At 45.6% G+C, this 11,688-nt stretch overlaps 1 protein-coding gene across 1 annotated transcript; it reads left to right on the top strand.

Moving 5' to 3' along the window:
* The first annotated feature begins 2,844 nt into the window (after window positions 1-2,844).
* On the top strand, window positions 2,845-10,946 carry LOC112543022 (vomeronasal type-2 receptor 26-like). Its single transcript, XM_088151207.1, has 7 exons — window positions 2,845-3,077; window positions 3,443-3,734; window positions 4,397-5,197; window positions 5,447-5,677; window positions 6,948-7,074; window positions 7,355-7,362; window positions 10,029-10,946. Exons 1-7 carry the CDS (start codon window positions 2,845-2,847, stop codon window positions 10,944-10,946), a joined length of 2,610 nt encoding a protein of 869 aa, XP_088007333.1.
* The last annotated feature ends 742 nt before the right edge of the window (window positions 10,947-11,688 follow it).

The following is an 11,688-nucleotide window of genomic DNA, read 5'->3' as shown; positions in this document are numbered from 1 at the left end:
AGAATAGAGTGCACTCTTACAGGTATAGTTATACATTATGTGAAACATATCTATATCTCTATAAAATATATATATATAGAATATAAAATTGTGTACTAAAATAATGCCCTTCAATCTGTTTCAGCTCTCCTCCTGATAAAGGGGTATGAGTGACTACTTGTTCCCACTCTTCCCATTGCTGGTTTTGGGTATTTCTGTGCCTTGTTTGTGCTCGGGTTTCCACTACTGCTATTGAAGCCTTAGGGAGGTTGTGGCTTAATTCCTCAAAAGGCTCCTTCCCATCAAAGGGAAAGTCTGGGGTTTCATCTAGGTCTGAGCCTGTTAAGCAGGCAATTTGGTAAGATTGCTGCCTTATTTGTCTGCGTAGTTCCTCTACCTTACCACATTCTCCACATGCTCTGCCCTTATTCTTAGCAGAGGTCTGCACAAGGTGCTTTAAAGCTTCAATGTTTAGTTCTTGCGCAGCCTGCTTTTGGTGCCATTCCTCTTCCCTTTCTACACTATCCTTCAGTTGAGCCAAGGTCTCTCTTAGTTCCACCATTTGGCTCTTTTGCAGCTGGTAATCAGCCTGCAAAACATGGTGGGTATTTTCTCTGACTGCAATTGTGTGAGGAGCTGATCCATCTGGGACAAGCCAACTCCCAATATTACTGCCAACACTCCAAGTAAATCTTTCTGTTTCTTCCCTCCTCTTAATTTGTACAGCTTTCCAAATTCTATCCTAACATCCCTCCCTGAATACACTGACTTCATTTTCTCCTGCAAGTCACCAAGAGGCAATCCCAACTTCTTAACAAGTTTCTGCATCACTTCACAATATACCAAACCCATTTCCCCCTCCTCAGGATTCTCCAGTGGAGCTGTCGCCTGGGAGGCAGGCAGTGACAAAGCACCCTTTTGTTGGGCATCTCCAAATTTCCACAAAGGCATAACTAATCCCTCAAATAATAAATTCAAAGGGTCCAAACCATGTATCCCACTCCTGACACCAATAAGAATGTTACAGACGCTGCTCCCAGGTTCGGCTTATGGTCACTCACTCACACACTCACAGCCTGTTGAGGCACAGGGATCTTGTCAGCCCCCCTTGCTTTCTACCTGAGTTTCCAGATAGGTGTGGCTGGAGCAGACAGACACACAGCCCTGGTCAACAGCTGGGAAATAATTGGGGATACACACAAATCACTTCCAACCGAACACTGAGGCACAAGAGGTTCTTTGTAATACACGGAGACCCAGTGAATTTAAAGTAACAGCAAAACTTTACTGGTTGCAAGGTATATTTGCTCTTCCTCATACACTCACACACACACTTACCCAAGTCCTTCCCAACTGGGCTGCCAGGCACTAGCTAGAGGGACGGAAGCCACCAAGTCTGGATGACTCAGATGACCAAGAAGAGTCAGATGACTCAGACGACTCCGAGTGGGCGGGCTTTGGGACCCCTTTTATCCCCAAAAGTACAAGTTGATGGGATTGGGGCGAGGGCCTCCATGTGCTCAGGCCCAACCTCCTCTTTCTGGTTCAGGTCCTTTGTTTTTTCCTTAATTTTCCTTAACGACTTGCTTCCTTCTTATCTACCTCCCTGAGGGGATCCCATAGATAAGTTTCCTGGCTTTTGTCCTCTCTGCTTACGTGCCTGCTTCATCTTTAGGTTATGGCAGCTGCAGCCTCGTCTCACACTACCTCCGTTCCACCACGCTCTGAATTCCTGATCATCTGTCGCAGAGAAACAGAATGACAGCTTGCCAGCCAGGTCCACTGAGGGATGCCTCCCCCTGTGAAACTTTTCTCCAAGACCAGAAGGTGGGGAATGTAGGAATAAAATGGGGCCCAGCGAATGTGTGGTGGCAGCTGTGTAACAGATTAAAGAGAGTCTCTCAACGTGCAGGTGGTCTTGGGTAAACTTCCAGGATGCCATGCGCATCAAGTATTGGGGGAGATGGGCGGCATACAAATGTAATAAAAAATAAAAAATTCAACATGGCTCACAGGACTTTGGGCACGTGCCAGCATCTACATGGAGCTCCAGAAAATTCCCTGATGCCCCTTGCATTTGGGAGAATTTATATTGGATCTGCCATTCAGCTACCTAAAATGATGCATGGGCAGTCGATGTCATTCAAAGTCACCAAGAAATACTGAAGAAGTTCTCCAAAATGACAAGATGATCATTGTAAGGCTGACATGAGAGCACTGAAGAAGATTCTCACCACAGCAGGAGGCTTCAACAGGAAAATCAGCTTGAGGGGTATCACCTGGATTCTTACTTTTGCCCAAAGATGCCCCTGACTTTGGGAAAAACAACTTTGGCCTTAGAGAAGACCAGATTTGCCTAAATGGATCCAGAGATGTTCACAAGGCAGGGTTTTCCCTGCACAACAGTTAGAACTCCATCGTATGGGTGATGCCAAAATGTCCTGAAAGAATTTATTTCTAGAAGTCATCAAAGTTCAAGGGAAATTCACCAACACTAGTGACCCAGGTTTGTCTTGTTTCCATGTCTGTGAGGTTTCAGACCAGGTCCCTCCACCCCTGCACCTGCTCCTGGAGCCGCTGATACTTCTCTGCCTTATAATTGTGAAAATCATGGTTCTTTCTCTCTTCCAAATCTCAAGGGATTTTGCCCAATCATCATCCCTGAATCCCTAAACGTGGAGAGCCACCTGCTGCAACATCTTCTTGAATCTTCCCTGAAAAGGCAGATCCCCAAATAAATGCTTCCTCTGGAGCCAATGTGTTCAGATGGAGATTTGGAGAGGACACAGAGATGTACGATCATGGTTTGCCTGTAAAGCTGTGGTTGCACTCTATCTTCTTTTGGAGAGAGCTCTGTTTCCTGAAATGCTACCAAGTTTTGCCACGAGAACAAAGCTGCTGCTCCTGCTGTTCCTTCTGCTGCTGCTGCCCAGCATAGCCAATGGGAGAAAATGCCCCCTCAATTTCGCCAAGGATCGGGACGGGGTGTACAATTATTACCACCCAGGAGATCTCTACCTGGGTGGGATTGTGTCTCCCAGACCAGGTCAGGTTCAGCCAGTGACCTTCCAGGAGCCTCTCTTTAATCAACCAGCTTCGTAAGTAGCTCTCTGGCATGGATTTTGTCCTATTTTGCATGGACCCAGCTTTCAAGGACACCCAATGTTCTTCTCCACCATGAACAATCCAAACAGAAATTTCTTCATGTATTTTGTCTCTTCTGCTTCTGGGAAGAAAAATCTGAGACCATATTATTATTATTATTATTACTACTACTACTACTACTATTACTAGTAGTAGTAGTAGTAGCAGAAGCAGCAGCAGCAGCAGCAGCAACAGTAGTAAAGATAGAGTTAGAATGGATCTCCAAAGTTATTTAGTCCAACATCCTGCTCAAGTGCAAGATCTTCTAAAACACTGAATGAATATTAAAGGTGTGTTGTTGTTTTGTTGTTTTATGCAGGAAAGGCTATAATTCATACGGGTTCCTTCTCTCCTTCCTTTTTGCCATTCATGAGATCAACCAGAATCCCTGGGTTTTGCCCAATCTCACCCTGGGTTATGACATCTATGAGAACTATTATCATGCAAGAACAACTGCTGATGCCCTGGCAGACTTGCTCTCCACCGGACAGGCAAATGTTCCAAACTACAGATGTGGAAGAGAGAAGAGGTTGCTGGCTGTGATTGAAGGGGCTGAATCTGACATTTCTGAGCAGATTTCCACCATGTCGAGCCTCTATAAAATGCCACAGGTATGAATTGCGATGGGGAGAAAAGGCAAACCTGGATCTCTCTTGCCCAGGAAGATGCTGTGACCATCCAGATGTCCTCAGCAGAAAGTTGTCTTGGCATTTAAGGTGTCCTGGACTTCTGTCAGAGAGGGCACTGGAGCTCAATTTCTCCCCTGCCTTCAATCAGCCTTCAAAAGTGAAGGATGCTCATCTCCTAATCTTCATCCCTTGGGCACTTCGAGGGAACTTATTTCTATAATTCCTTAGAATCTTAGAAGCACAGAATGGAAGGTTGGGAAGGGGTCTTGGAGATCATGTACTCCAACCTCTCCCCAATACAGGAATCCACTCTAACAGCATCCCCAAAAGAATACCATTTAGCTCCTGCGAAAAGAGCTCCAGCAAAGGAAAGCCCACCAACTCACAAGGCAGTCTGTTCCACTGTGGATCTCTCATATTATCAGTGAATTCTTCCAGTTCATGCCCTGTAAGAGGTGAATTGGATCTTGAGACCATCTACTCCATCACCCTGCCTAGTGCAGAAATCAACTACTCCAGCATCTGAGAAAGATGGCCCACCTATACAGATCTATATCTGTATGTATTAATGATCTTCCATCAAAAGATCAAACCCTCCAAATTTTTGCCTGAAAAATTACCCAGTCTTTGCTTTCTCTTCCTAGGTCAGTTATGGTTTTGTGTCCAAAAGTCTGAATGACAAAACTCGGTTCCCATTCCTCTACCGGATGGTCCCCAAAGAAGATTACTTGTATTGGGGAATTGCCAAATTGCTCCTCCATTTTGGATGGAACTGGGTCAGTCTCCTTGCGCCAGACACTGACAACGGAGAAAGATTCCTGCAGACTCTGAACCCCATATTAACCAGGAGCACCATTTGCGTTGCCTTCTCAGTGAGCATTCCAACGTCATATATCATGTCCCCACAGAGTGCACCATTTAACTTGTGGAACCATGTCAGTGTTTTTATTTACTATGGGGAATGTCGCTACTTCTACAGCTTAATAAGCCTATTGCAAGACTATGTTGAAAGGCACGTCAAGCCTCTGCTGGCAAAAGTTTGGGTCACCACAGCAATGTGGGACCTCACCCTGAATTTATCCTACGAAATCCTGTCTCCCCGGCATCAACATAGTTTCTTCTCTTTTTTAATCTCGACTGAAAAAAGACCAAAATATGTTTATGAAACATTTTTCCTTCCTATGCAAAGGTTTGGCAGAAAGGCATTCAATTGTCTGTATTCCAGACACCTCTTCTCCGTGAAAGGAAGGATGAGGTGCCAGGAGAAGGAAGGCCTGGAGACCCTGCCGGAAGAGGTGATGGAAAAAACCCTCTCTCTGGATGGCTACGGTATTTACAACCTTGCCTGGGCAGTTGCTCGGGCTTCACACGCTGCTTACTTGTCCCGGTCCAAGAGGAAAGCAATGAAGGAAAGGGATCACAGGCTGGTGCTTCAGACGTGGCAGGTATTTGGTGTCCATCAGAAATCCTGAAGGTGAGCCTTCAGGCTGGGAAGATATTTTAGATGGAGTGGTGAGATTAGACTTTCAGTATTGCTCTTCTATTTTGTGAGGTTTCTAGGGCAAGGAATCCCCCACTCCACCTCCTTTTTGGTGACTCCTGGACTGGAGTTACAGGTCATGATATCAACTCTACTTGTAAGACATCCTTTGGTTTCCTCTTTTCTCATGTTATTCTTTTCTCTGCTATTGTAGCTTCATCCTTTCCTGGGAGATGCCCATTTCTACAATACTTGCATGGATGGAGTATATCTGGATGAGAAAGGGGACCTTGCTGCCAAATTTGATAGCGTGAATTGGGTGCCCTTTCCCAATCAGTCTTTTGGGGCTGTGAAGTTTGGAAGGATAGATAGACCATGGGGGTCCAAAGATCTGGAATTCATCCTTGACCAGGAGGCCATGAATTGGTCCCAGAGATTTAACCAGGTGAGCTGAGACTGTTTATCAAATGGCCTCCAACCTTTCTTTCATTCTTCCAACCAGTCGTGAAGGGGATGGAAAATGGGTGGGGCTGGGATGAAGCTTCTCTTGGGATCACTGTCTTTCCCAATGACATTGCTGGGCTCCATGGATCAGAGAATGGGACTCCATGGTCAAGAGGTCTACCATGGATTAGCCAGATTCAGATGCTAGTTGGACTTTCTTCCTTATTCCTGTTCTTACTTTATGAAGCAAGCTATGATTGGATGATTGCTCTTGACAGCTTATGAAGAAAACTTCCCTTCATGGTAGACCTGCAGTCAGAACAGTAAAACCAGGTTAGTTGAGTCCAAAGGTCAGGAAACAAAGTGGAGAATTCTACTGACAATTAATCCTGGTAGGGATATATGCTAAATTCACATTTCACAGCCATAAAATGGTTGATTTGATTTGGGTTAGCTTATTTGTAAATGAGTTACTGTGGTTTATAAACTAATGCACTCATTATTTAGTTTTTTAGTCCACCTTTGCTCCCAAAGTTCCTCTTGTTGGGGTAGACTTGAACTTCTCTCTCCCCAGACCTAGGAAATGTATTAACCACAGGGAGAAATCTTGCCAGTTGTGGTTAATTCAATCAACATCATTAAAGAATCCTTGGATTCATGTAATGAGTGAATCCAACCACAGCCATAGCTACTGAAAGCTGTGTCATTAGTATCTTTTTCCTTTGAAAACTACCTAATGTTTGCCCATCAACACATCTTCCAGAGAGTAATGATGATCCCACTGAAGATGCCACTCCTTTGATTTTTCCTGAATCTCCTTCCTGCCTCCTTTCAGGAAGCCCCACTGGTTCTCCTAGGATGGCTGAGCTCCCATCCCCATATCAGGCATTGTGTTCACAGCTTTATCCTGTCCCACCCAGCCCTGCCTCTTCCATAATCATGGAACCCCAAAGCTGGAAGTGGACTTCTCATCTATTCCAAACCTCTCCTCTGTGCAGGATTCTCTGAATCATCTTTGATAGATGACCATCCAGGCTCGCCTTGAAGCAAAAGTGGAACAGGCACTTCATGTTACATCTGGATAAAGTGCCAACCTTTTCCTCTTAGCTAGGTATAATCTTAAAAGAAAACACACGACCCCTGACAAATGCTCTTCCTTGACAGAAAGAGAAATAGCCCAGGGATAACCAGGCCCATGGAATAGATGAGTGTCTCATGACAGTGGCAAAACCTGTTCATCCATGACTGATGCCCCTTCTCTTTCTGGTCAGTCTCTTCCTCGCTCCAGGTGTACCGAAAGCTGTCATCCTGGCCAAGCCAAGGTGGTCCTGGAAGGAAGGCCTCTTTGCTGCCACGCGTGCGTCTCATGTGCAGAAGGCACCATCTCCACTCAGGAAGGTAGGGGACACCAGGGGGAGGGGCAGACCTTGAAGGATGGGCAGAAGAGTCACTGAAGCATTTCCATTCAGGCATTTTCAGAAACAGGCTTGCCAACCTTGGGCAAAGGGTCTATAGAGAGGAAGGAAGATGACCTTGATGGAGATATGCAGGAAGACACAAGGGGCTAAAGTGTTTTTTTTAGAATGTGCAGATAACATTCAGAAGCAGCTCAGACAGACAACTCCCTTCTCTGGACTATAAGAAGGTGGAGGAGGTACAGGACAATTAGATCTGCAAGATTCAGTTGTTAGCGCCAATCTCAATAAAAGTAGTTTTAGCCTTCCTTTGGAGTTGATTTCCAGGTCTGGTCTACATCGTGGGGCAGACAAGGCCTCATGGGGGATGGGCAGGGCCAGAAAGCCACACTGGGTTGGTAAGCAGAGGAAAGCTGCCAGATCTGGATTGCAAAATTTGAATCATCACAAAATGGAAATCAAGAGTTAGTATCCTTATCTCTTTGCTGCCATCACTTATCTAAATTTCTGTATTCCAGATCTGGTAGTCCCAACAGTAAGATAAATAATAATTTATTCATACATTAATTCAATTTGTATAGCTGCCCATTTCAACGAGTGACTCTGGGCGGCAAACAATATTAAAATAAAGGACAAACAATTGTAACAATACAAAAATTAAAATACATTGTAGCCAAGAAACTGCACCAGCTAAAGCTTCCAAATGCTGTTCAAGGGCAGCACCACATAGAGTGCATTACAGTAGTCACACAGGCATGAGTGAGAGTGAGCAGGGCCTCCCGCTCCAGGAACAGTTGCAACTGGCAAGGTGTGGAAAGGCCCTCCTAGCCACAGCTGCCACCTGCTCTTCAAGCGGGAACTATGAGTCCAGGAGGACCTGCAGACCGCACACCAGGTCTGTTTGAGGCAGTGCCACCTCATCCAACAGCAATGATGAATGGTCCCCAGCATCAGAAGGTCCAAACACCCAAAGACACTCAGTCTTGCTTGGGTGAGCTGAAGCCTGTTGCACCCCATCAGGGCCCCCACAGCTTCCAGATCCTGGGACAGGATGTCCACAGCATCACTCAGGCGGACTGGAGTGGAGATATAAAGCTGAGCATCATCAGCATAATGGTGATACCTCACTCCAAACTGTTGGATGACTTCACCTGGTGGCCTCATGTGGAGGTTAAACAGGAAGGGAGAAAGGACCAAGCCCTGTGGCACCCCACAAAATAGGGGCCACGGACTGGATCTCTCCCCTCCTATCAAGACTGACTGGAACCAGCCCCAGAGAAAGGAGGAGAACCAACACAGCACAGTGCCAGCTACCCACAACTCCCGTAGATGGTCCACAAGATATCATGATCAATGTTATCCAAAGCCACTGAGAGGTCAGGAAGAGCTAAGATGGACACACTACCCCCATCCCGCTCCAGCCAGAATTCATCCAAGAGTGCAATCAATGCCATCTCCATCCCACACCCCTAATTTATAAATAGGAAACTTTTGGGAGAAAACCTGGGGGAGTCATCACTGCCCTTCCAGCTCTCTCTGCAGGAGCCTGTCGGATGAAGATCAGCCCAGCTCAACACCCTTCTATGTCTTCAGGGCTGAGCATAGGCATCTGGTACTAATCACCACAATGTCAAAATGCTGAAACATGCATTGCAATGTCACAATTCCAATCCTGGCCTTCTGTCTTTGTGACTTGAAGTTGCAAACCAGTGCATAAGACACATGGTTTGTCTTGCAATGTCATCTTGTGGACTATGATGGGTGTGAGAACTGGAAGTTGAGACTCAAACTGGGTAGGGCCTGCTCTCTTCTCTTCTCTTCTCTTCTCTTCTCTTCTCTTCTCTTCTCTTCTCTTCTCTTCTCTTCTCTCCTCTCCTCTCCTCTCCTCTCCTCTCCTCTCCTCTCCTCTCCTCTCCTCTCCTCTCCTCTCCTCTCCTCTCCTCTCCTCTCCTCTTCATTTTCTGTTTTCTTTTCTTTTTTCAAGCTTTCTTAACTGGGGTTTGGCATTATGAGATGTCTTTGGGAGACAGTGGGGGAAGGGAGAGTGGCCTGGAAGGAAATAACTGAAGTAGGAGCAGGAAGAGGGGATCTGGGGAAGCTTCAACCTGGCCTTTGAAGAGAAAGAAGGCCAGCTTGCTGCTTGCAATTTATTGTAGAAGAAATATGTTAACATCTTTGGCACTGGGAGCTCTACTGTCAGGCCCAGCCCAAGAACAATGGTGAAACAGTCCATTTGAGTTCAGTTCCTTTATTTGCTTACACCTTATAGACGGAATCTTGCCAGACTAAATCTATACTACTGAAACTAGTGGATATACCCTGGGAGACTCTAGGGAATGGCTATCCCGAGCCTCTTATGCTTCCCATGCTCCTCCTCTGGACTGTGTTGTCTTTTGTCTCCTTGCCCTCTGTGGAATGCACCCCCTCCTTCCTGATAGCCTTGCTCTCTGCTGCAATCCACCTGGGTGATCCCACTGGCTGAATCCAGGGTATCAAATATCTTCCCTGTGTGGCCAGGTTCTCCAGAAAGGGACCCCAGTAGCACACCAACCAAATCACTGAGAAAGGAGTATGGAATCAGAGAATGGAGTTCTAATTGACCAGGATCTGGACTCATATAATTTCTTGGGATTAGCCTGTCTGGTGATATAGCTCCTAAGAGGCTGTTTCCCTCCTTGAGTCCCTCCTCTCAGCTCCAGCCAGCCTGTTTCTATTCTTGGCTTCAACAAACTCGTTCTTTTTGTTGATCCCAGCTGTCCTCCTTCCTCCTAGAGAGTTTTCAATTCATCCTTCTCCTTTGACATACCTGAATTTTGAGGCACAATATCCTAGCCCAAACTTACTATTTCCATATTCAATAGACCATTTTATTATGATCATGTAATATTAATACAAGGGGTCATGAAGTTCCTCACTGTCTTCTCCCCATATGCAGAGCACTGCAGAACATGTCCAGAAGATCACCATCCAAATAAAGACCAAAACAAATGCATCCCAAAGGAGATAACCTTCCTGTCATACAAAGACGACTTGGGGATGATCCTGACATCCTTTGCCCTCTTCTTGTCTTCAGTCACAGCCTTTGTTTTAGCAATCTTCATGAAATTTCAAGACACTCCCATAATCAAGGCCAATAACCGGGACCTCTCCTACATCATCCTGGTCTCTCTCCTGCTTTCCTTCTTGACTTCCCTGCTTTTCATTGGTCGTCCAAAGCCAGCCACCTGCCTTCTCCGACAAACCTCCTTCAGCATCATCTTCTCCGTTGCCGTCTCTTCCGTCTTGGCCAAAACAATCGCGGTGGTGCTGGCTTTCCTGGCCACAAAGCCTGGGAACACCACGAGGAGGTGGCTGGGAAAAACTCTGGCCAACTCCATTGTCCTTACTTGCTCCAGTCTCCAAGTTACCATCTGTATCATCTGGCTGGAAGTTTCTCCCCCATTCCCTGAGGCTGACATGCACTCCCAGCTGAAGCAGATTGTCTTGCAATGCAATGAAGGCTCCATTGCCATGTTTTATGGTGCCCTTGCCTACATGGGCTTCCTGTCCACCATCTGCTTCACGGTGGCTTTCCTGGCCAGGAATCTGCCTGCAGCCTTCAATGAAGCCAAGCTGATCACCTTCAGCATGCTGGTTTTCTGCAGTGTCTGGATCTCCTTTGTGCCCACCTACCTGAGCACCAAGGGCAAGTACATGGTGGCCATGCAGGTCTTCTCCATCCTGGCCTCTGGCACGGGCCTGCTGGGCTGCATCTTCATCCCCAAGTGCTACATTGTTTTGCTAAGACCTGACCTGAATACAAAGGAGCAGCTAACGGCAAAAACTAAAGATGGCTTGAAAGTGAATGGAAAGTAATCCTGCAATTGCCATAACCCTCGAGTGTCACTTCATCACAGATGGATTCTTTCTAGATATTCAGGGAGAGGAAACATTTGTGGAGCTATATGAAACACTCCATGACTTTTTTTACTGTGGAAAGTGCAGATGACCAAAATGCCTCTAGAATGCTACAAGGGCTGATCTGCTTAACTTCTCCCAAGGATGAATTGGTTAAAGACGGTATGGTGAAATGGAAACTTTGCTTATCATATAAATATAGATACTGTATATGGGAGAAAATGTGGGGAACTGGTGTTAAATTTACACTGGGTCATAATTTAAGAGGGAACTTTTATAAAATGATGTATTGTTGGTATATGACACCGGTTAAACTATCAAAAATGTATAAAGGAGCATCAAACCAGTGTTGGAAGTGTGAAAAGGAAGAGGGGACTTTTTACCATGCATGGTGACTTGTGAAAAAGCAAAGAAATTTTGGATGCAAATTCACACAATGATGCAAAAGGTATTGAGCACTAATATCAACATGAAACCGAAATTATTTTTATTGGGGTTTATGGAAACTGAACTGGAAAAGAAAGATGGGAAACTCACATTGTGTATAGTAACTGCAACAAGATAATTGTACGCACAAAGATGGAAGAATAATGAAATACCCACAGTTGAAGATTGGATTATAAAATTGATGGAGCTTGCAGAAATGGCAACACTGACCAGTTTGGTCAGGGAAAAAAAGGGTAAAGACTTTTTTAAGAGA

Source organism: Python bivittatus, unplaced genomic scaffold (assembly GCF_059951505.1).
Source record: "Python bivittatus isolate LINGU-HERP-01145 unplaced genomic scaffold, Pbiv_v1 ctg000650_np1212, whole genome shotgun sequence".
Taxonomy (NCBI): Eukaryota; Metazoa; Chordata; class Lepidosauria; order Squamata; family Pythonidae; genus Python; species Python bivittatus.
This window is presented reverse-complemented; position numbering and strand designations above follow the sequence as displayed.

Bases quoted from the DNA above. Each gene is read 5' to 3' on its own strand.
- LOC112543022 (XM_088151207.1), top strand. From the start codon at position 2,845: ATGCTACCAAGTTTTGCCACGAGAACAAAGCTGCTGCTCCTGCTGTTC. The intron at 3,078-3,442 runs GTAAGTAGCTCT...TGTTTTATGCAG, and splicing joins CTCTTTAATCAACCAGCTTC to GAAAGGCTATAATTCATACG. The intron at 5,678-6,947 runs GTGAGCTGAGAC...CTTTCTGGTCAG, and splicing joins GGTCCCAGAGATTTAACCAG to TCTCTTCCTCGCTCCAGGTG.